Below are 24,953 nucleotides of genomic sequence, written 5' to 3'. Positions count from 1 at the left end.
TTTTGTTTTGAGTGGTGAGTTTGCGGATGCTTATTCCATTATTAAAAATAGCTAATTTAAAAAGCTAACTAAATAAAAGTAGGTTACGCGTGGATCATGATGGAAGTGTCTCATGAACCCAGGGTGATGGGTGATGGCTAATCTAATTCTATGCACCTGAGGTCTAATAAAACACAAAACAAACAATCAAAAGCAAACTTATTTAAACGGATTATTTGAGTTTTAGATTTCATCATGTGCATGCTTTTTCTCACTAGTTTTTATTTTTTTCCTAATTATTTTAAGCACCATTTTTTCTTCTCCATTTCAATAGCAAGGTCTCCTTTTGCAGGTTATTTTTGTTCTTAAAGGTCTCAAGCATCAGGGATCCGGTTAACCCCTTCAGTGGGCACCAAAGTCTTATAACGGCAGAAGGAAGGTCTGGCTGGCTTCAGGAGAGGGGAAGATGCTTTAGCACTTTGACACAGCAGGCACTGGGTATGGGTGATGATCCAGTCCAACTGGGCATTCAGAGGAGGGGAGGGAGACCCTGTCAAAGAGACCACCTCTACTCTGAGCCACGGTTCTCACACTCAGGATTCCCTGCTTTGAGGATGCAGGGCATCTTTTATTTTTGCATTTGTCCACTCATCAAACATTAACTGGGCACTGGGCGAGATGCTTTGCATGTTCTAGGCCATGTGCTAGGCCCTCGAGGATACAGAATGCACAGTGGGTGGCTTTTCTGGGTCACAGCATGCTACGTGCCTTGTATGCGTTCTATCTTAACCCTCACCGCGACCTTCCTCTGTTGCTTCCCCCCATGATAGCTCTGGTCATATACTATTGCAATCGTCAACTGTATGTCATATTCATTTGTGACTGAGAGCACTGGGTATAATGGAAAGGGCAGCAGACACTGAAGTTAGACTGGTTTTTATTCAAATACTAGGGTCCCCACTGTAATATATTTTTTAGAGGCAGGATCTCTCTCCGTCACCCAGGCTGGAGTGCAGTGGCACAATTGCAGCTCACTGCAGCCTTGAACTCTTGGGTGCAAGCAATCCTCCTGCCTCAGCTTCCCAAGTCGCTGGGACTATAGGCAAGTGCCATCATGCCTGGTGAATTTTTAAGTTTTTTTATAGAGATGGGGCCTTGCTATGTTGCCCAGGTTGGTCTCGAACTCCTAGCCTCAAGTAGTCCTCCCATCTCAGCCTCCCAAAGTGCTGGGACTACAGGCATGAGCCACTGCTACTGGCCCCCACTGTAATACTTGACGTGTCTGTGTAATTTCACCTCTTTGAGGCTCAGGTTTTCCATCTGTTGAATGGGAATAACAATGCTTATCTCACAGGATGGTGTGAGAAGTAAATGAGGTAATTCTTAGCAAGCATTTTTTATTTTTGTCTCACATAAATGTTCAGTAAATGGTCTCTTTTTTTTTCCTTAAGAGGCTAGGATCTGTACCTAATTTATCTTTATATCCCTGCAGGGCACAATACCTGGTAACACATTCACTAGCTGTTAGTTGAATGGATGAATGAATGAATGAGTACGTGTTCTTTGAGCGTGAGAACCCAGGCTCTATCATTCTTCACAGGCTTCTTTCTTTTCAGCCCCCAGCAGCTGTGGGATGGGGAAAGCCGTCTCCCTCAGCATGGCACCCACACCTCCAGCCAGTACCTAACTGGATCTGAGGGCCTCAAACCCCTTGGATCCACACCATGGAGGGAAGAAAAGAAGACCCTCTGGTCTTTCTGCTGACACTTGGCAAAAGGAAGAACGACCACTTAACCACAGACTTCTCCTTTTGCTACTCAGTAGCTTCCTGAACGGTCCTAAGAAGGTGGCTGTCTCCAGATGCCCCTCTCCTTGAGAATCAGGGGCTTGGACCAGCCTTGAGAAGGAGGCAAGAACTGGGCCCTGGCTGGCACCAGCAGTGGCTCCTGAGACCACAGGCACAGAAGGCTTCCCATGTGTGGCTTTCATGCCCAGGCCCACTTCCTAGACCCCCAGGCCCTGCTATTGCCTTCCAGGAGTGAGGAAAACTCAGAGGACGGAGGAAAGGGAGACAGGAGGTTGGACAGGCACCCTCTCTGCTCCAGTTCTGTCCTCCCAGCAGGCCCTGTGAGTTGACTTTTATCCTCCTGCTGCTGCCGTCCCCTCTGACTCCTGTTTCACCAGCCCTGCCCCCTCTGTATCACTTAAGTGAACAAGCACTGCTTGGTGTAGCCCTGGATGGGGGGAGAGCACCCTGGGTGAGGAGGTAGGAGGCCTGAGTTCAAATCTTGCCTTCTTTTGCTGCTCTCTGGCTGTGGGAGTTTAGACAAGTCACTTTTGCTCTTGGAACCTTAGGGTACTCATCTGTAAAAAGGGGTGCTGTTGCCCACCTCGAAGGCCTGGCGTGAGAATTTGCAGCGATATATGCACAAGTGAAGTAATCTCAAAACTGCTGTTACTACTATTCCACCTGGTGATGACTATTCCACCTAGTCAGGGGCTGAGGTCTGGCGAAGGGCCTGGGAGATCCCAGCCCTGAATTTGCTTTGTGCTAAAAATAAGTATTTTTCTCATTTCCATAGCTTGGTCAGCAGAATACAGAGACCCTGGCAGACCCCAGAAAACCTCACCGGAGCTTGAATTGCGGACAGCCCCCGTGGATTCCGCTTACCGGGAGCAATTTAAGAGGCAAACAAAACATGAAAAACTACTCAGAATTAACAATGGGCCAGATGGTAATGCTAGTTTGCAGCAATAAAACATGATAAATAGCTTCCTGCTGCTACTCCTGATCAATTTCAATATTTAATAATTCCACTGCCACCCCCACCCCCTCATCTGGCCCCCTCCGAGGGATCCTGGATGACTCCCCACATTCAGCTCACAGAGCAAACACTTCTTTGCTTTCTGAAGGTGTCAGCAGAAAGTGCCGCTGCTCGACTGTCACATGAGCACTCTCAGTCCTCAAAATGATAATTAATCTGCCTACTTCTCCCGAAGACGCTCCATCTCACGCCTCTCCTGGTTGCCAGGGAGGGCTGTAAGGGAGCTGCCAACTGCAGAGATGCGATAGAGGCACTCACCTTGTTGATTCAATGACTGCTGCTATTTCCTGGGTTTTGCTTTTGACTTAAAGAAAGGGGAGCTGCAGGGAGCTCGGTGGTCATCTCACTCTAGGACCAGTGAGTAGGAGAAGGCAACCTGGAACGGGCTCGGGTGGATTGGTGTTTGAACCTTATCCACCAGCCATGCCTCTCTAGGCCTCAGTTTCCTCCTCTGCACAATGGAGATAATCATATCTACCTCTAGGAGAATTCTAGCCGGTGCTGCACATGTAAAGTGCCTGCAGAGTGCTTGGCATATAAGAATTGGCCAAGAACTGGCAGCCAGGAGCATCATTATTAAACACAAAGCCAAACAGCAAATGATGTCTGAGCACCAGTGCCCTGCAGGAAGGACCGGCTGCATCTCTGTAGTTGGGAAGTTTCTGGCCCACGTGGGTGTAGGGCAGGATTGGCTAGGGGTGCAGCAGCTGCCAGGCAGACTGCCCCCAGGATTCTCCCCAAGGGGTGTCCACTAATAAGATAAACTGCCTTGCACCATCAGTGAGGACTCCAAAGACCTCAGAGCCACCCTGGAGAGCAGGGATTGTTGGCGCCATTTTACAGACGAGGAACTGGAGATAAGGAGGTGGAATGACTTTTCAAGCTGACATGGGCAGGAAATGGCATAAACAATTCTAATCTGGATCTCCCAACCTGACTTCATGTCCTCTCCACAGACTCACAGCAGCAAGCTGCCCCACTCCTCACGACCCGGTGCCTCCCTTCTGTGCGTCCCTTTTGGAGGGAGGCAGCCAGAAGAGGGGGTGGCGTGGGTGCCAGGGTGCTGCGGGCTCACAGTTCCTGTGTGATCTATGTCACCTGAGCTACAGTTTACTCGTCTGTGAAATGAGACTCATAATGCCTACTGCACTGGTTCACCGGGACATTTAATGAGGAAATATGCATGAAAGGACCTTGAAGTTTTGTGATGAGCTGTACAAATATCAGTTATGGTTATTATAATTTTTTTAGAAAAACACCCTCTGGGCTGGGCGCAGTGGCTCACGCCTGTAATCTCAGCACTTTGGGAAGCCAAGACAGGCGGATCACTCGAGCTCAGGAGTTCAAGACCAGCCTGGCCAACATGGTGAAACCCTGACTCTACTGAAAAAAAAAAAAATACAAAATTAGCCGGGCATGGTGGCTTGCACCTGTAATCCCAGATACTTGGGAGGCTGAGGCAGGATAACTGCTTGAACCTGGGAGGCAGAGGTTGCAGTGAGCTGAGATCGTGCCACTGCAACCACTCCAGCCTGGGCAACAGAGTGAGACTCCGTCTCAAAAACAAACAAAAAACAAAAGAGAGAGAGAGAAACACCCTCTGTGAGAAAAAAGATAGGAAACTCATTCACCTAAAGGTGGGTTCTTCTCACAGAACCCTTCACCACAGAACCTAGAGGATCAAGATCAAATTTTCTTGTGTGGCATTCAAGTCTTTGACAGCTCCCATAACCCCATCTCTACCCCTTCTCACACATCCCTTTTTGCTCCAGCCCATCTGGGCTACTTGGTATGGTCTAAGCTCAACAGCCTCTCCTGTGTCCAGGCCACGGCCGGGCAATAGCCCTGCCAGAGTGTCTGGCCCAGCCCTGTTCACCAGCTGATCCCATACACCCTTCTCCTGAAGTCTTCCTTGGCCCTCCCTGGATGAGGAGCTCCTCTGCTGAGTTCCCGGATAGCTTCTCTGAGCTTCTCTCCCTCCCAGCCAGGCATCCTACTACCTAGCGTCATTTTCTCATCTGCCTCCCAATGCTACAGTGAATTCTTTCAGGACGAGAACCAAGCACTATACCCTCCAGCCCACCCAAGGCTGGGCCCAGCATATGCTCAGGAAATGTGTGTGAGGGGTGAACAAATGAATGAATAACTGAGTGTTCCCAGTATAGATGGAATCTGAGCCTTAAGCAAAGGCAAGGAATGCTAACGGTGGTATGAGAATTTGGTAGCAGACAGTGCTCCAGCATTTAAATTCAGCTCAATCCCTGGGATGATGTCTAGATCTGATGGCATCATCTTCTTCCCCCATCTGAACCCTTGACAAGAAGGAACAGAAAATATACCACCCATGCCTGTCAGGACCCCCACAGGCCATGGCAGAGGCGTTTGTCAAGTACCTGAGTCCCGCTGGTCCAGGGTCATGGAGTTCCACCTCCGTGTGATGTCAATGTAGAGGATGTCCACGGCAGCCATGGACAGGCTGCTGCTGCTGAGTTTGCAGCTCCTGCCAACAATGGGAAGTGACATGTCACTGCCAGCCTGAAACCTGTCCTGTCTATCTCTCCTCCACTCCTGTTAGGGACTGAATGTTTGTCCTCCCCAAATCCATAGGTTGAAATCCTATCCCTCCAATGTGATGGTGTTAGGAGGTGGGGCCTCTGACAGGTGATTAGGTCATGAGGGTGGAGCCCTTGGGAATGGGAATAGTGCTCTTCTAGGAAGAGACACTAGAGAGCCTGCCTCCTCTCTACTCTCCACCATGTGAACATAGAAGAAGGGAGCCGTCTGCAAACCAGGAATTGGGTCCTCACCAGACACCAGATCTACCAGCACCTTGATCTTGGTCTTCCCAGCCTCCAGAACCATGAGAAATAAATGTTTGTTGTTTAAGCCACTGAGGCTGTGGCATTTTTGTTCTAGCAGCCTGAACCGACTGACATTGTCTTTGTTTGGATTGTGTTCCGGGCCTGGAATGTCCTCCCTTACCACAGCTGGAACTACTGCAGGGTGACTGGCATGGAGCCATGGGAGAGAAGGCAGTGATGTAAGTGAGGTTAGATCCTCGGGTTCCTGTAAGTTCAGCCATTTGGTTAGTTATGGGTCTAACAGGCTGGAAAGAGCAAGAACTTTAGAAAAGCAAGGCAAGTCTTTTTTTTTTTTTTTGGATACAGAGTCTTGCTCTGTCATCCAGGTTGGAGTGCAGTATTGTAATCTCGGCTCACTGCAACCTCTGCCTCCTGGGTTCAAGCAGTTCTCCCTACGTCTGTCCCCTGAGTAGCTGGGATTACAGGTGCCCAGCTAATTTTTATATTTTTAGTAGAGACGGAGTTTTGCCATGTTGGCCAGGCTGGTCTCGAACTCCTGATCTCAGGTGATCCGCCTGCCTCGGCCTCCCCAAGTGCTGGGATTACAGGCGTGAGCCACTGTGCCTGGCCAGGAGAGCAAGTCTTGAGTTGTAGCCTGGCTCTGCCATTTGGAAGCTGCATGGCCCTGGTTAAAACATTTCACCTTTCTGAGTCTCAGTGTCCTCATCTATAAAACAGGTGGTCTTTATTATAGTCATTGTGTGTCAGCCTGACCTTACACAGCAATGTGGGTCCCTGCTTGCTCCAAAAGAGAACGAACTCCCCATGTCAAGAAATACCCCCAGCAACGTGTCCTCATCTTCCTATCTCTTAGTCTCCAGAAGGAGGAGGGGAAGCTAGGCCCTTGGCACTGCCCTCTCCTGGAGTGTCCAGGCAGCTGACGGTGTCATGCTCAGATGACCCAAGGATGACAGCATGTCAACAGTACAGGCTGAAGCCATCACTACTGTCCAGAAGCAATTTCCCACTGGAAATGCTCACCAGATGAGTCCCTGAGGACACATCTATGGACAAGGGCTCAAGGCTTCTGTACTTTACCCATCTCAATCTGTCACCTGAAGATTCTACATAAGCCCTGAATCAGCCACACTAAGCCCCAGATTTATAAAGCAGAACAGCACAGGCTGGGTCCTTGCTGCTCTGTGTGGGCTGACACAGCATTGCTGGGGAGGTTCCTTGTTCCTGACTTTAGGGGAGTCACCTGGAATTGACAGGAGGATTGTGGGGGGCGGGCCTCTGAGCTTTGGATGCTCCACTTGTTTAGGTGCAGGGAGGCCACAGTAACCAGGTTTTCAGTCTGATGTCAGCATTGGTGCTCCCTGTCCATGCCACAGCAGGGGTGTTTAGAATCCTCCTACCCCTCCCCAGCTTTTTTTTTTTTTGGTCTGGAAATGTGGAGGGGAGGGCAGTCTGGTACGCCAAAAAGAGCATGATTTAGGCATCAGACAGATTAGGATTTAAATCCTGACTGGAATCTTTTCTAGCTGTGTGACTGTGGGGAATTTACTTAAATCTTCTGTGCTTTTATTTCTTGGGCTCTAAAATGAAGATGATAATACCTGCCCACATGGTTGTGAGTACATGCCAAGAACCCAGCCTGGTGCCTGTCACCTGGTAGGCCCACAGCAATTGTGAGTTCCCTTCCCCAACTCTCTCCCCCTTTTCCCTTTTCTTCCTCTAGATCTAGAGCCATCTCACCCCAGAGGCTGCCTGGAGCCAACCTTTCAGTGAGTGACCCTGCCTGTTCTGGAGAAATGGAGTACACCAGTTGGAATATCTGTGTACAGGGCTTGGGCTCTCTCTTCAGACTGGAAGCAGCCCTTGGCTTGTCCAGGTGCATCCCTGTCCTGGACAGGATCGTGCTGGGAGGCCTGTCCCAAGGCAGGCTGGATTTGTCCAGGGAATCCTGAAAGCTAGGCCTCTGGGCCAGCTGTCAGGTTGGCTGAACTACATTCAATGCTGCTTTCAACTTTTCAAACGAATCCACATCCACTGCCTCAGCTAATGATGAAGTGGCTCTTTGATTTCCCATTTGTCATTATCCCCTGTGTGAATAGCTCTGTTAGGGACCGGACAGGGGAGGGGTTGATTGGCAAGCAGGGTTTGGGCATCAGAGGCCCCTCTCCAAACCCAAGCACACCCCTAATGACAGTGGCTGGGCGTGTGCCCCACATGGTGCCCAGACGAGCCTGGTGCTCCTTGTGTGTCAGCACACTTTCTTGCCCCCTTCCTCCCTCCTCCCTTTCTTTCTTCCCGCCTGTATTTCCCAGGCCATCAATGCACATCCTGCTTCCTCCTGGGCTCCTGCTCCGTATTTCAATCACGAGTCACGGTGGCAGACTTCAAAGCACATCAGCACACAGTTATTGAGCCCCAGTAACCACATGTCAATGGACGCAGAGGTTTTCACATCACTTGTCACCAAGACGGCTATCTACTGGGTTCTGTGGGGGACGATGTTCCAGTCTCTCCCAGGGTATTCGAACAGCCTGCATTGCTAATTTACAAAGCTTCATTAGGAACAGGCACAGTGTCCTCTAATTATCATATCAGTGTCCTCTGGGCTACCTGCTCTTCCACAAGTCAGGAGCGCTGCCTAGCTTGCTCTGTGGGTTAATGGAGTATTAAAAGGGAAACCAAACTGACCACTCGTATATAGTCGTTTTTTTTCTGACAGGTAGAAAATAGAAGTGTCAAAGCTTTAGCAGGAGCCGTAATTTACCAAAGAAATTCTCCGTTTATTCCCTTTCCAAGGTAACTCTTCCTCCCTAGTGATGCCTGCAAATATAGTTGATTGCAACATCTGCTACTGGGACAGAGGAGGGATCCATGCTGGCTGCGGTAGGCAGGAAATGCAAATGCCTTAAAAGAATCTTGATTCTGTAGGCATTTCTTGGGCACTATCTGTATGCTAGGGCTTTTCTTGCTCATCAGCTCTCTGGATTTTAACCATTCCTTGAGGGTGGTATTCCTGATCCCATTTCAATGAAGCGTATGCTGAGGCTCAAGAGATGGGACGTGACTTGCCCAAGGTCACACAGCCGGAATTCACATCTAGTCCATCCTTGGAAGATAGAGTAGTGGGCTTGGGAGCTGTGGGGAGGTGGCCCAGTCCAGGGCTGCAGGAGGGATTCAGGAATCAAGAAACCAGGTCTCAGGCCAGGGACCAGAAGGGGTGGAGCCTCTAAAGCACTCCTGTGGCAAGCTTTGGGATATGGGGCTGGGGCTAAGCAACCAGGGTGCTTGGATTTGCCCTGTGGTTACCAAACATTCTCAATAAACTCAAACAGGAAATGAATGACTCCAACAGTCAAGATATCAGGACTTTGGAATGAATTTTTCATCCATCTATCCACTGAATGAGAATTTATTTGTGTCCTCTCTGTGTAGGCAGTATTCTGGGCTTGGACAGCAATGAATTGCTGAATGGGCCTTGGATACCGTTCTCTGAGACTGTACGTGATCTTAGAGTCTGGGGTAAAAATGTGGCTCTTAATCATTGAGAACAGTTTTCCCTTATGCCTGGGGATGCAGCTCTTCAAATGACTAATGAGTGGAAGGATAAATTCTTCAGTGGAAGAAAAGTCCAGGAAATAGGGTACCATGAGAAGCCAGAAAAGTTTCTAGGAAAGGATAGGTTAGAAATGTACATGGAAAAGATGAGCTTTGGAGTCAAATGCACATGAGTTTGAACCTTGGCTTTGCTGCTTAACCTTGTGCAGGTCATGGAAGCTCTCTGCGTCTACATTAGGAAATTTCGATTTGCACAGTAAGAAAAAGGCTGCTCACCATACAAGGACCTTTTAAGGACTAGCTCAGTGCCTGGCACACATGGGGAAGTGGCAAATGGCAGTTCCCATCCTTCCTCTCTGATGTAGAACCAGTTTGAAGAAATAGTCTTTTGTTTTTGTTTTCCAGAATCAAAGGAATTTGGGCACATAGGATGGGAGAGAATCACAAATCATTTAAGTTCATTAGGAGTCCAAGTATAGAAATATTTGAAATGATCATTCTCATTTCCTCTTAACAACTACTGACATCTCATGGGAAATTTAGGAACCAACTTTTTCCACTCCATAAAATCCTATTTATAGAATTTCTTTTGTGTTCATCCTTCTCTGTGCAGAAAAGAAGCTTTTTTTTTCTTCTGGAGAGGATTCTATAATGTGAAAGCTAACAAATGATCAATATTTATTTTTTAAAAACCATACTACCTAAACATCTAAGGGGGCAAGAAGACAACTCCAGTTTAAAATGTATGACTTCGAAAGGCCATTGATATCCAAGGCATGCAATATTGCTGGAAAGGGATTGTCACAGAAGCAGGGGAGATTATCAAAGTCACTGAGGAGTTAATGACAGAGGGGGAAGCAAGGCCCCTTACGTTCCTATTCTAGAACATTCTAACACACCATGTTGCCTCTCAGAGAATAAAGCCCCCCCTGCAGCTACCCATTACGAAGCATGTTAATACCTCCTTATGATAAAAGGGAGTGGAAGGGGAAAGGGGAAAGGAAGAAAAACCTTCCCCTCATTCAAAAGGAGGCCCAGGATCAGAAGCCACCCAGTGAGAGAACCTCACATGAAGCAAATGCTCACTATACAGAGAAGATGCTGCATTTCCTAGAAATAAACCTGGTTTTGGCAAACTGCTTAATTTCTGGGCTGCCATCATGAAAAATGCAGCATACGCAAACTGATGTCCAATTCTGATGTGGGACACGTTTGTAAAATTTTCCTTCGTGAATTACATAGATGCCCCCCAAATCAGTAATCCAATGGAAGGAGAATGACAAAAATGCATCTCCCTCCAAGAAAGCTGTCAAGCTGAAGAATCAATCAGATAATGTCTATTTCTCGGGGAAAAAGGTGGCTTCACACCCCAGCAATTATTATAAAATAAAATGTTAAAAAAGAAAGAAGAAAAGAGGCACTTAATTCATGGTAATATGCACTACTATTATGTGCCTCCTGAGGAAGTGACATGAAAAGCTGGTTAGAGAGAGTTAAGTCTAGACGAGAGAAGAACAGTTCATTATTTCTCATTTCTTGGTGAAAAAGAAAAATAGAATATGGCCAGACTGGCATTAGCATAATTCACTCCGAAAACTGCTGATCTATGCAGCACATTATGAGAGATGGACACTGGAAATAAATTCAATCGGAGTGTTTATTATTTTCTTCCCTCTAGTTCTCTTCAAGGAGCTTGGAGAGAGAGAGTGGGTAGAACAGATGAAAAGCAAGTTCAACTTCTGCCATTTGCGTGGGAGCGCTGAGAGGAGTGTATATCTCGCCAGTGAATATGTCTTTTTCAAAGTGCTCCTGAGAAGGGCACTTGGTTCGATTTAACATATGGCATAAATATTATTAATTCATAATGAAGCAAAATTTAAACCAAAGTGGAACAGAGAGAGAGAAGGGTTGTTAGCAAGAGAAAATGCGTGCTGTTAAATTTAGCCGGCAAGACTGAACATACTCAGAGAAATCTAAAGGCAGAGAATATCATCTTTTATGATTAGGTTGCTGTTAGGATTTTCTGGCACATTTGAAAAAGAAAAATCCGGCCGGGTGCGGTGGTTCATGCCTGTAATCCCGGCACTTTGGGAGGCTGAGGCGGGTGGATCACCTGAGGTCAGGAGTTCAAGACCAGCCTGACCAATATGGTGAAACCCCATCTCTACTAAAAATACAAAAATTAGCCGGGCATGGTGGTGGGGCCCCTGTAGTCCCAGCTACTCAGGAGGCTGAGACAGGAGAATTACTTGAACCTAGGAGGTGGAGGTTGCAGTGAACAGAGATTGCACCACTGTACTTCAGCCTGGGCAACAGAGCAAGACTCCATCTCAAAAAAAAAAAAAGAAAGAAAAGAAAAGAAAAAGAAAAACCTGTTAATGGTTGTGCAATGCTTTCTCCATTTCTTCCTGCATTCTTAATTACTACAGACATTTGTTGGGAAGGGAGGGAGCAGGGAGAGGGGCTCAGTCTGAGTTCCTGTGCACTGGCTGCCTGGTCCCCACTTGAAGAAGTGGTTCTCAGTGTCACGGTCACCATGTCTCCCTAATGAGTTTGGCCACTGATTGGGAATGATGGCTGCAGGACCTAATTGTCCCTAATGTCAAAAAACCTGGGTTTTCATGCAAATGCCCTTAATTATGGAGAGCAAAAGGGTGAAAAATCATAAAGCCTATCACATAGAGACAGATTTGTGGCTATATTTTTGACCTCGCCTGGTTCCAATCTGAGAGCATTTTAGGAATCTTCTTGGTTAGAGCCATTCTCAATTCTGCTTTCTTTTCAAGAGTCATAGCAGTCCTCTTAATAGGTACCTCCTTCCTCTCATACCAGAGGTCACCCACCAGTGGTATCTATGGGCAGTCATGCTTTCACTGAATCCACAGTGTTTAAAATTATTTTTCAAATTGCCAACATTTGTAGATGTGTATTGAGATTTTACACAGATATTTAGGATTGAAAAATCAAAAGCTCTGGTGATATGAGCCCAGGAGCAGCCTTCCTTTAGACACGGGATGTGCTCTCCAGCTTGCCACAGCCAGCCTTCCCTCCCCGACCTTGTCTACCCAGCCCTCTGTGATAGCTGATGCTTCCTGCCTAACCTGTAGGCAAGTGAGATGGTGATTCTTACCATAAGCAATTTTTCAAATCTCCCCCTCTCTCGAATCTGCCCCTCTCTCTCCTGTTTGGGTAGGACTTTATTAGGAGTAAAAAGGAAGCATTTCCATTTCTACCAGCAATTTAGCCTAGATGATAAGCCTTTCTAACTTCTAAATTTGGGCTATGCATGCCATCCATTCTCAGGCTCTCCCTGCTGCCTGGAAAAATCCTGCTTTTACCAGTCCAAACCCTGCCTCCTCTCGGGAGCCTGCTTTGATTCCACCAGGCAGAGGAAGCCTCCCCCATTCTGTACTTGGAGCACTCTGAATGCCACCCTGCTGGGGAGTCCATGAGCTACCGCCCTGTGACTCTACCAAAACATTACATTTGATGATGTGTTCACTGCATGCTATCTGTTAGACTGACAGTCCTTTGAGGGCAGGCAGGGTCCCATTATTTGCCTTTGAATGTCCCATGGCTACCAGGTGCTCAGGAACAGTCGTTAGGTTAAACCAGACATAATCCTTTATAGCATAACTTTGAGATAGAACAGATCTCACAGGACCAGGGTTCTCTGCAACTCCCAAGATGTCATCCACATGAAGCCAAGCCATTCCTTCATGTTCTCTGATCTTGAATTGAGTCTTCTGTGTGATGGTGCGAAGGCTGGGGAGGGCCAAGGAAGCTTCTGCCTTTGCTCCAAAGATCTGTGCCCACAGATGTCTTATGCTGAGAGAAGCACCCCAGCTTGCTCAATCTCATAATTCTCCGGGGCCCCAAATACTTCCACGGTGCCCTAAGTGCCCTCATGACCTGGGGCCTCTGTCACTAAGCTGCTTTCTTATGTTACAAGGTCCAGGAATCACAAAGGGGCAGAGCCTGCCTACCTATCTGTTCTCTTCCTTCTCTTTTTCACTATAATGGGGTAGCACTATGCACAGTTAGAATAATTCTATTTCCCAGCTTCCTATGCAGATGGTGGTAGCCAGTAAGATGGAAGTGGAAGTCACTAAAGGCAGCTTCCAGGAAAGCTTTTGAAAGGGATCTAATTCATCTGTGGAGGCCTTTTTTCTTCCTCCCCTTCTTCCCCTTTCTGCCTGGAACTCAACCATGATGGCTGGATTTTGAGCAGCTCTCTTGTGACCATAAGACAACCCTGAAGTGGAAGTATGCACTTAGGAGGGATGAGCAAAAAGACAGAAAGTGGAACATGGATCATCCTGTGGAGTCATTAATCAGCTGTAGAACCCCCACTGCAAAAGTTCCTGTTATATGAAAGAAAGTTCCTATTTAAGCCATTCGTAGATGGTTCCCTGTTACTGAAAGCCAAATGTAATTCCTAAATGAGTCAGAGAGTATCATGTCAGGCAGTCTTTTCAGTGCAAATAATAACATGTGCCTATTGACTTTTTTGAAAATTCCCACTGCCTGATGGAAATAATAACCACAAGACTCCCACTGAACAAGCAGCTCCCATGAACTAGGCATCAGGCCAGCTGCTTTATGATATATTATCCCAACCTCATAACAAATCCTGCAAGGCAGGGATGATTGTTCCCATTTTGCAGATGAGAGAACTGAGTGCAGAGAAGATAAGGAATTTATCCAAAGCCACACAGCTATGAAGTAATGTGCTTGGCTCTGAAGCCAGACCTGTCTGATCCCAAAGCCTGTCCTCTTTCCACTGGGCTTCCCTCCCCTACCCCGCCCTACCTCCTGAAACTAACGCAAAGCCCTTCTCAAAGTCACCATGCAAAAATACTACTTCAGGTGTACTGAAACGGCAAAATTCCTGCCAATACTTCTGTGTACCATCCTGTCAGGAATAGCAGAGGGCTAGAGTTAGAATTTATAAAACTTCTTTGGAGACAAGTCTTTGACAAAAGTGGCTTCCCACTCAAGACTTCTAATTATTTTAGTGAATAAAGCTGTGAAAAGCATGACTTTGAGGTGCAAGACAAAAATACTAAAATCACTGATGGGAAAAACAACAGCAATACTGAGTGCTAGCAGACATCCTCCTTGAGGTGTATAGGATACAATTAATTGCTAAGGAATAATTCACTGTTGTCGCCCATTCATATTTGTTAAAGGGATCTAGAGTTATTAGATTAACACATACTTAGTGGGAACCTTCTTTGATCGAGACTCTGTGTAGGACCATATATATATCTATATGAATTATATATAAATATACATATAATTTCATAGAATTCTTTTAATTTTGTAAGAAGAAACTGACATTTATTGATCACTTACCATATGCTAGATGTTTCTATGTGATCTCAACTAATATTACACACAATATTGTAGGGCACAGGCAGGTTTATCCTCATTTTACAGGATGGATTTATTGAGGTTTAGGGGTGCTCTTTGACTTGCCTTAGGGTTACTTGCCCTAGAAGCCAGTAAATGCTGCTGTATTGCCCCAAAGTGCCCCCACAGGGTAGAGGGAAATTAATGTGTAATCTCAGGAAACCAAGCGGCAACTGCTAACTTTGCAGGCTGCAGCAAAGATATAATTTCTTTATCTCATGCTTTATCTTGAAAATTCATGCAAATTTTGCATTATACTCTATAATATGGCCATGCTATTTTTATATTAGAACAAACGTATTAAAATATTTATCAGCTGAATTATTTAACTTTTCCCTTCTGAAACTGACACTTTGGAAAGATGTGCCTTGCTTCTCTGTTGTGGCTTCACGAACGCCAAACACACAGCCATGCACCACTGGGAGAAGCCCGGTTTAAGAAGCACAAGGTCTGCCTGACTCCAAAGGGCGATTATTAATATGCGTTTTCAGGGCTCAGCTCAAGGTAGGCACAGAGTTGTTTTTAAATCATGAACATAAGGTTGCAATGCGGTCACACCCATCATATTCATTAATTCACTCAACAAATGAGAGTCTACCATGTGCCAGCCACTAGGCTAATCCAAGCTCAAATGGGGTACTGACCCAGCACCACAGATTCTCCCGAGCGCAGTCAGGGAGACCCGCCAGCCAGATGTGAGACTGGACTCCACCCGGCCCAAAGCCCAAGCCAGAGGGGGCTGTTCTCACTGACCTTATGAAGGTACGAAAGCCTGTTGGCCCCAACTTCATTGTCCCCTTGATGCCCAGGAACCGGATAAACAAATTTGCCATCCTGTCCACCAGGCGCAGGTAGTTGAACTGTTTTGCGTACTTGGGGAACACCTGCTTGAGGCAAATGGAAGGCAGGTGGGCTTCGGGGTTGGCGTTGCAGTCTGGAGCACTGGTCAGCTCGCCGTCCAAAGCATCTTCCTTTCCAGCGAATGGTTTTTCAAGCTGCTGAGACCTGAAGCACACAAAGAATTAATGATATAACACTTTCCCTTTCAGTTTCTCCTTTACTTGAGATTTACAACCTCCTTGGGAGGCAGCATTACCAACATTTTTTATTTTACAGACAGCAAGACTGACCACAGAGAAGTGACCTGCCCAAGCTCACACAGCTAGCACATAGCCAAGCCAGGACATGAAACCAAGGCAGAGCCACGGCTAGAAATGTGTCCTTCCTCCTTCCACCATCCTGGTTTCCCAGTATGAAAACTTTCCTTTACTGTATTCATGATTCAAGGGAATACTCTGTTATGTAGCAGTCTGGATTTGATTTCAAACTCTTACTTATGGGTAGTAATTGAATAATTAAGAAATATAAAAATCTCATTGAGGACTGGCAAGAAGCCAGAACACAGTTCAACGAACAATTTGCAAAGATGCATCAGCTACCGAATTCTAGGAATAGAAACAATTATATTTCTGGCTTAACTGTTTTTTTTTTTAATTTGGAATTCATACAAAAAAATGATTATAGTGTAGTGATTCCTTAGTCTGGATATTCAGAAATTATTTTGATATTCAGGAAAACTAGCAGCTAATAAGTCTTAAATATCCACCTCTAGCACAGAATGTTCTTCTCACCTTAGACCTACATATTATTCCCCCTGCCCCAAATCTATGTCTCCCATCTCCTTGAATGTCACAACCATCTGCCAGTTACTCAACAGGAAAGCATAGAATAAATGCCGACTCCTCCTCGGCTAGTTCTGCCTCCTTAGTCCTGAAGCCAACCCCTGCTCTGCCCCTGCCTGGACTGTAGCAAAGGCCCTCCTGCCTCTGGCTTTGCCCATCCATAGATCCATCCTTCAAACTGGCACCTGAGTCACCTCTTTTTAGGCCAACCTGGCTGAGTCACTTACTTGCTAAAACCACTGAGGACTCCCAAGTCTGTACTGCTCATTCTGGCACTTGAGGCCCTTCCCGAGTTCTTTCCGGGCCTCCTCATTTCCAGTCATCCCCCTGCCAGGCACACAGTTCCAGCCCAAGCCTTGTGTGCTGCTCCTCCCAACCTGCCACTCACTGGCCTGCCCTGGAACCGGAGACTCCATGCTCCTTGGACACCCAGCTCCCTTCCACACTCAAAGGCCCTCTCTGCAATTGCAGCTCAGTTCCCACTCCTGGGTCCTATCCTGTCGGGATCTGGGGCCAGGCGTAGCCCTCTCTCACCTGTTGTGTTCATTCCTGAGACAGAACCTTGAGCATGTTATACATGGTCAGTAAATGCTGCCTGGTTGACTAACTGATCCAAGAAAGTTAGGATGACGTCTCGTGGTACTGAGACGTGGTGCTGTTAATGGTACCAAGGCCTGTTCTCTACTCCTTATTAAATGTCCTCATGCCCAGTGCTTTCATTTCCAAGCAAGCACACCATCAGTGCCCAGGTTGGGCCATCTGGGTATCTTTGTGCCTGCTTTCCTCTGGCCGTGGCCGCCTGGCACACTTCTGTTCCACTTTCAAAACCAGCTGAGATGGCTTCTTGACCACACAGGTCCCTCTCTCTCATGCCTCATCCCTATTCCTTGGACCTGCTTCCTTGTTTGCTTTGTCATGCCTGCACTGCACTGGTTTACATGCCAGTCTCTCTCACCATTTTGTGAGCTCATTGAAGGCCTACCTCTGTTTCATATAGAAATTTCACTCCTATTTCTATAAGACCTGAAACATACTTGGTGTTTGAGAAAGTTTCGTTGAATCCATTGCATTGAAAAAGTTTGCAACGTAAGCCTTAACATATCAAGGTTATAGTGCTTTGTAACCTGTAAGTGCTTTTAAATTCAACAGCGAAACAACATGCGTGATAGCCCTGTACGAATGGTCCTCTCTTCATCCCAGTCCAAGGAGCCAGCCTCTGGGAAAAACTCCCTTGTGTGAATAAAAAGTCCTGGAAGGCCTATTCCCGGTTCCTCCTTAGTGGGTCTTGATGCTGGTCTCAAAGCAAGGACAGGCAGAGGGCAGAGGCAGAGAAGCATGAGGGAAAAATCTCTTTTCAACCTCAACAGTGTGGAGGGTTTTAAGGAAAGAAATGCTCCCTCCCACAAAGAGGAGAGTCCTGACTCCTTGGGAGAGGCGAATGTGCCCAAAGGGCTGCAATTTTCCTTCTGCTAAAATGATTTTGTCACCATCACCTTGAACTTAAGACAGTAAATATCAGGTGGTTGCTTTTCAGTTGAAATGAAATGTTTTCCCATTAAGGTTATAGGAAGAAAGATGAGAAAAAAGGCGACACTCTTACCGGAAATTAGCCCTTAAATTACTGGGTAAGTGGCAATCAATGACTTTATAAGCACTCAGTAAGTTTTTATTCAAGGAAAGATTTGGAAATGTACAGTTGGAATACACTCAATAACAACGAAAATAGCTCAGAGGACTCCTCAGTTGGCAGATCCATCCACAGTTAGGCGGTCATCTGCTCTTCACTCCACTTTGCACAGTAGACTGTTATGACTATGCCCCTGTTCCAGACGAAGAAACTGAGGCTTGGCAAGGTGTTGCACCTGTATCATCTAGCTGAACTGGAATTATAAGTCAGTTCTTATAATCCACTGATCCACTGCTCTTTCTATTTTACTACTGTAATTAATTCTTCTTCTCCTTTTTTTTTTTTTTTTTTTTTTTGGCTTCAAGCCATTCTCCTGCCTCAGCCTCCTGAGTAGCTGGGATTACAGGCGTGTGCCACCACGCCCAGCTAATTTTTTTATATTTTTAGTAGAGATGGGGTTTCACCATGTTGGTCAGGCTGCTCTTGAACTCCTGACCTCAAGCAATCCACCTGCCTCAGCCTCGGCCTTCCAAAGTGCTGGGATTACAGGCATGAGCCACCATGCCCAGTCCTTCTTCTTCTTCTTCTTCTTCTTCTTCTGTTTTTTTTTTTAAGAGATAGGGGCTCACTCTGTCACCCAGGCTGGAGTGCAGTGGTACAACCACAGCTCACTGTAGCCTAGGCTCAGCCTAGGTACCTGGGCTCAAACAATCTTGCCTCAGCTTCCTGAGTAGCTAGAACTACAGGTGTGCACCACCATTAGCCTGACTTTTTTTTTTTTTTTTTTTTTGAGAGACAGAGTCTTGCTCTGTCACCCAGGCTGGAGTGTAGTGGCGTGATCTTGGCTCACTGCCACTGCAACCTCTGCCTCCTGGGTTCAAGTGATTCTCTTGTCTCAGCCTCCTGAGTAGCTGGGATTACAGGTGTGTGCCACCACGCCTGGCTAATTTTTGTATTTTTATAGAGATGGGGTTTTGCCATCTCTACTAAATGGTTTGGCCAGGCTGGTCTCTAACTCCTGACCTCAAGTGATCCACCCACCTCAGCCTCCCAAAGTGCTGGGATTACAGGCGTGAGCCACCATGCCTGGCCAGTCTGGTTAATTTTTAAGTTTTTTTTTTGTAGAGATAAGGTCTCGCTACATTGATCAGGCTAGTCTTGAACTCCCTGCCTCAAGCGATCCTCCTGCCTTGGCCAGCCTCCCAATATCTTGGGATTATAGGCATGAGCCTCTGCACCCGACCCACCACCCCATTATTCAAATATACATCATAATTCACATTGTGGGTTACAAATCCTATGTGGAATTATTTATTTTTTATTTTATATAATTTTTTAAAGATTATAATAGTAAGTCATGCTCTTTGTAGACATTCTGAGAAATGTATAAAGGAATCAAAATCATTTGTAATTCTACAAGTCTGAGATCAACACTATTAACATTTTGATTTCTTATCTATATTTATAAAGTTAGGATTACATTACATGTATTCCAAATCCTTCTTTTTATACCCTACATTGTAAGTATCTTCCCATGATATTAAGAGTGTTTTCATCAGTGTAATTTCTCATGACATGACATATTCTGTATTAATTAACCATTCCCCCTCAGTTAGAGATCTAGTGTCACATGGTCTGTCATTTGACTAAATAGAGTCAGTGATCAGTCCCCTGAGTGATGTGCTCCCTCTCAGAGGCATAATTTTTTTTTTTTTTTTTTGAGACAGAGACTTGTTCTGTCACCCAGGCTGCAGTGCAGTGGCATGATTTCGGCTCACTGCAACCTCCACCTCCCGGGTTCAAGCGAATCTCTTGTCTCAGCCTCCCAAGTAGCTGGAACTACAGGCGTGTGCCACTATGTCTGGCTAATTTTTTTTTTCTTTTTTGTATATTTAGTAGGGATGGGGTTTCACCTTGTTAGCCAGGAAGCATAAAATCTTACAGCTATAAGTGGCTTTGGAGATCACTCTGTCCAACGATGTCATTTATTATTTTATCATAGTATAATAATGAACATAAAGCTCACCGTTTTAACCATTTTCAAGTGGACAGTTCAGTGGTGTTTCAGGCATTCACACTGTTGTGTAACTGTCACCAGTATCTAGTTCCAGAACATTTTTGAAATGATTCTAGAGAAGAAATTTAAATCCAGATAGATAAGGTCATTTGATCAGCACATCATCCAGGGTCGTGGGCTTAGCTGGGGTTGCCCTGGTGATGGGAACTCCACCACCTCTGGGACACCTCAGACTGGAAAGGTGTTCCCAATGGTAACCAGCAAATTGTCTTTCTCCAGGGTCCAACTCCTGCCTCCAGAGCCTTGCAGAATGAGTCTGTTTTTTCTTCTAGCGACAGCCTTTCAAATTTCTTTCAAGGGTTGCTGTATTTAGTGGATGACTACCATTTCCCATCTTTCCTGAATCCCAATTAATAACCTCACGATGAAAAGAGTCTTCAAAGCCAGAGATATCATTTTCATGGACTCAACCGCAAATTCAGAGGGAGGTGGTTTTACTCAGCTGGAAGAAGGCACTAAAGATACATCTGATAGGTAAGAGGAAATGAAACAATGAGAAATGGTATCTTTGCTGGAGATAATTCCAATTATCATGTTGAGATCCAAGCCATCACAAATATGTAAGATCCTGTTTTTACTTAATAGCATTTTAATGGAAATGTCGGGCTTATGAAATAAAAGTCACTGGTAAAGAAAATATAAATCAAGCTGACTAGTCCTTTGGGATAATTTTTTAAAAATTGAATTTGTTATATCCTTGATTCATTAAAATAGGTGAAAGAGTTCTGGAATGTTTTATCTATTAGCATTTTTCAAATACAATGGAATTATTTTTCATTGAAACTTGTGAAAAACCACCTATCTCTATTTTGCCTGGAAAGTTAACTGTTCATTTATCAAGGGCCTACTACATGTCTAACATTGCTCCAAGCCACTTACCTCTATTGCTTCATTTGTTTCTCATAACAATTCTACAGTGTAGGTGGAAACGATTCCCATTTTACAGATTAGGAAACAGGCCCAGAGAGGCTGAATACTTTCCCAAGCTCACCCAATCAGTAGTGAAATCAGGATTTACACTTGGGACTGTCTCACAACACACCCCATGCTTAGTTCACTATATAGCTTTTGTGATCATTTGATTTAAATCAAATCAGAGACTTTTCTTCTTATGTATAAGTGGTATATAGTTCCAGAAATTAACAGAGAAGTAGATCTAGCAAGGTCAAATTCTAGTTGCTGAGAAGTTGCTTGAGTTAACTTCCATCTCTAGTTAAACATTCCTTCAATAATTTATTCATCCATGAAACATGTTCCAAGCACTCACATGCCCCAGGGGCCTCAGATACAAGAGTGAGGTGGACACTGTCACCCAGAAGCATGTGACCAAGTGAGGGAAAACAAGACCCATATATAAACAGTGACTTGGCAGTGTGATGATGAGTGAGCCAGCATGGGTCTAGGTCATACAGGACCCTGAATGTGAGAGAAAGGTGCTTGGACTTAGTAGTGTAGGGAATGAGAGAATGTGGTAGATTTTGAGGAGAGGAATGGCAAGATTAAAACCATGCTGGAGACGAATAAATCTGCCAGCACTATGTATTCCGAACTGAGAGGGGAAGGGTGGATGGTATTAGAAAGCTACTGGAATGGTCTAGGTCAACGATTCTGAAAGTGTGGTCCCCAGCCCAGCAGCATCAGTGCCTCCTGATAACTTGTTAGTAATGTACATTCTTGGATCTCACCCCAGACCTACTGACTCAGAAACTCTGAGTGGGCTGGGCAATCTGTTTTAGCAAGCCCTGCGGGTGATTCTGATACAGGCTAAGGTCTAAGAATCACTGGTCTAGGTGAAAGAAAGTGAGACCTAAACTAGGGCAGTTGTAATGGGCATAGAGACAGGCAGCTTTAGACACACAGATTTAGCAACTACTGCTTGAACATGTGGGACAAAAGGGGAGAGAACACCCTGGATCACGTTCCCAGGCAGCCCCGTGGCTTGGCAGGAGAGCCTTGTGGCAGTGGTGCCGCATGGCAAAGGGACATAAAAACAGGTCCCCGTCCCTGCTGTTTGGCCAAGGCGAAGTCCCCTCAGTCACTAGCGGATTCCAAACGCACATGTATCATGTTGGCATTCCTGCAGAAAATGCTAACCATGCACCAAAGAAGTCCCTTAAATTAGCCCTGCAGCTAATTTAAAGAACTGGAGGATGAAGTCACTAAAAATAAACTTTACTGTATAGCCCAGCTCTGTCGCTTGATAAATCTCTGCTATCGCAGAGGCTCCATTTGCCTGACGGGTGATGCTAGGCAACTTGAAGGGAAGGTGATAGACTCTAAAACAGGTGAGGCGTGGGCTTCCACAGTGAAAAGGAAAGGACTTAACGAGAGAGCTCTCTCTGCCATCCAAGTCCCTCTAAGACCTAGACCCATGTTGAGCCTATTCCCACCTATTCCCCTTCACGCAATGACCCTTCCTCCCCACAAACCCTGGTCAGGCCACTTCCACCTGGCTTGATCACTTTCCTCTGTAACATATCATCGACAGCAACAAAACATCAAAACACAACAAAACACAATAGCGATGATATTAATTGCACATACTATGTGCCAGGAACTGCAATTTAAAAAAATTTAATCTTGATAAAATCCTATGAAGCAGGTGTTATTATTAATATGATCCCCATTTTACAGATGAGGAAACCAAGGCACAAGGATATGAACCAAGGTGTTTTGAACCTGGGAAAGAAACCCAGACAGGCGGGCTCCAGCATCCTTGTTTCTAACCACTGCATCATGCGGCCTCCATACACGGGGAGCTGTCAGGCACTGACTGAGGACCTGGAGAGTCAGGCCGGTTATTTGTAACATCTCCTTTGACCCTAGCAAGAATCCTATGAATTAGGTATTACAAATGGTCCCATTTCACTGATGAGAAAAGTGAGCTTCAGAGAGGTTAACCTACTTTCCTAAGGTGGCTCAGCTTTGACCTCAAAGTCCAGGCGCTTTCCACGCCATCATGCTCACTTGATGTAGTTATACAACTTCGCTGAACTCATTTTCCCCTCCCTTGCAATGGAGAGAAGTTTCTGGCTCTATGGGGTGGTGTGAGGCTAAAGCAGGAGGATGGAGCCTACGCCTAGCACAAAACGGCCACATTGTTTAGGACTCAAAACAGGCTTTCCACAAAGCATCAAGATGAATCTGCTTGGGGGGCTTGTAACTGTCCTCAATGTGACTTCTCGGGAGGGTACCAGTGCTCATCTGGCTGCTTCATTTTGTTTGCCAAACAAGTCAATCTGTTACTTTACATTCCGGGCTCCCAAGAATTGCTGACATGTAATGTTTGTAATGTGTGTCGACTATATGAATTAACAAAGGACCCCATGGCGACAACAGCAGACTAGGTCTCTCCCTGCCTGGGGATGGATTCCCAGAGCTGCCAGGCCTGGGGTTGCTGCAGGCGCATTTTCCTGCAGGGCCAGGCGATGCATTAACTGAAGGACAAGCATAAGGACTTACTCTAATGCCCTGGCTCCCACAGACCCAGAACTCATGCTATTTCAGAGCTGGAAAGGCCTTTTGGGGTCACTGCGCCCAGCCCTCTCATTTTACGGATGAAGGAGCTGACAGCTCATTTTACAAAGACCTCCCAATAAGCTTCTTTTCCAACAGGGCTCTCTGCCCTGCCGGCCCTGAGCATGGAGCGCGTGTCTTCGCCATTGTCCCTCTTGCCCACTGGGCCTGCAGCACGGTCAGAGGCAATGAAATATTTTGTACACATAGGCCAAGGAGGGGTGCTCCAGTCGCCTCCTCCTCCCTGGGCTGTGGGGCTGGTGGTGCAGGGGGTCTGGAGTTTGGGCTTTGTGGGTAGATCAGGGCATGGTTGAAATCCCAGCTCTGCCACTCACAAGCTGTGTGACCTTGGGCAAGTCATACAGTCTCAAAGCTTTAGTTTCCTCTAATATAAAATGGGAATAATAATGGCACCTATCCTATAGGACTGGTGTTAGGATTAGCAGAGAAGATGGACACAGCACCTCAATACCTGTTTGCCACTTGGATTATAACCACTGACATCTTTCTCTCATGAGTGTCATCATCTCAAGGGGCCCACTGTCTAGTCACCAGCCCTCAGTGGGAGAGACTGGTATTCACCCCGAGGACCTCAGGAGAATATGGGGTTTCTGCCTCACTCCCCATCCCATGTAACCAAACACTAGATTGACTTTCCGCTCCTCCACTGCTCCTTCTTGGGAAACTCTCATTCCAGGCTGTCCAGGACCACCTAACAAACCCTCCACGTGTGCCTCATTTTCTCAGGCCTGGCTGGGGAGTTCACTGCACCTGCTCTGACACCCTCCTTCTCTATTGAGGATGAAGTAATGCGTGAGAGAGAACTTTGCTGCTGCCCAGGTACAGAAAAAGTCAGATTTTGAGTTAGAAGGGGCACTAGCAATGACCATGTGTCATTTTCCTTCTGAAATACATAGAGAGTGGGGCCAAGTCACTGGCTTGAGGTGAGGCATCACACAGGGGTGGCAAAGGCAGGCTAAGGCCCCCGGACTTCTCATCCAGAGCCTTTGAGATAAAAAAGAGTGAATAAGAAGGGAGAGTTAAGTGGCTCATGCCTATAATCCTAGCACTTTGGGAGGCTGAGGTGGGAGAACTGCTTGAAGCCCTGAATCTAGACCAGGCTGGGCAACATAGCGAGACCCCACTTCTACAAAAAATTAAAAATTAATCAGCTCTGGTGGTACGCACCTGCGGTCCTAACTACTTGGGAGGCTGAGATGGGAGGATTGCTTGAACCCAGGAAACAAGTCTGCAGTGAGCTGTGAGCTGTGCCACTGCACTCCAGCCTGGGAGATGGAGCAAGACCCTGTGTTTAAAAAAAGAAAAAGAAAAAAGAAAGAAAAAGAAGAAAAAAAATGACATAGCTATTGAGCATAAATGCCAGAGTGGCCAAAATTCTGAATGAAAAGCTCAGACTCTTCTAGCCACCTTGGCAGAAAGGGAGGAGAATGCCTTTTG

The 24,953-nt window shown here is 46.1% G+C and overlaps 1 protein-coding gene across 6 annotated transcripts in view; it reads right to left on the bottom strand.

Annotated features, from left to right (window-relative positions):
• The window catches only part of TTLL11 (tubulin tyrosine ligase like 11), a 279,224-nt gene that overhangs the window by 39,695 nt on the left and 214,576 nt on the right, over positions 1 to 24,953 (bottom strand). For 5 of the 6 annotated variants that reach the window (XM_003833114.5, XM_055117668.2, XM_055117671.2 and 2 more), the window contains 2 exons: positions 15,347 to 15,598; positions 5,198 to 5,304 (listed from right to left, as the gene is read on the bottom strand). In XM_003833114.5, the coding sequence (XP_003833162.2) occupies positions 5,198 to 5,304; positions 15,347 to 15,598 (359 nt within the window). The remainder of the gene's footprint in view (positions 1 to 5,197; positions 5,305 to 15,346; positions 15,599 to 24,953) is intronic. The other variant, XM_014346269.4, reaches the window with a different exon arrangement.

Source organism: Pan paniscus, chromosome 11 (genome assembly GCF_029289425.2).
Source record: "Pan paniscus chromosome 11, NHGRI_mPanPan1-v2.0_pri, whole genome shotgun sequence".
In the NCBI taxonomy this organism is placed as follows: domain Eukaryota; kingdom Metazoa; phylum Chordata; class Mammalia; order Primates; family Hominidae; genus Pan; species Pan paniscus.
Note: the sequence above shows the minus strand (reverse complement) of the source record. Positions and strands in the feature narration are given on the sequence as shown.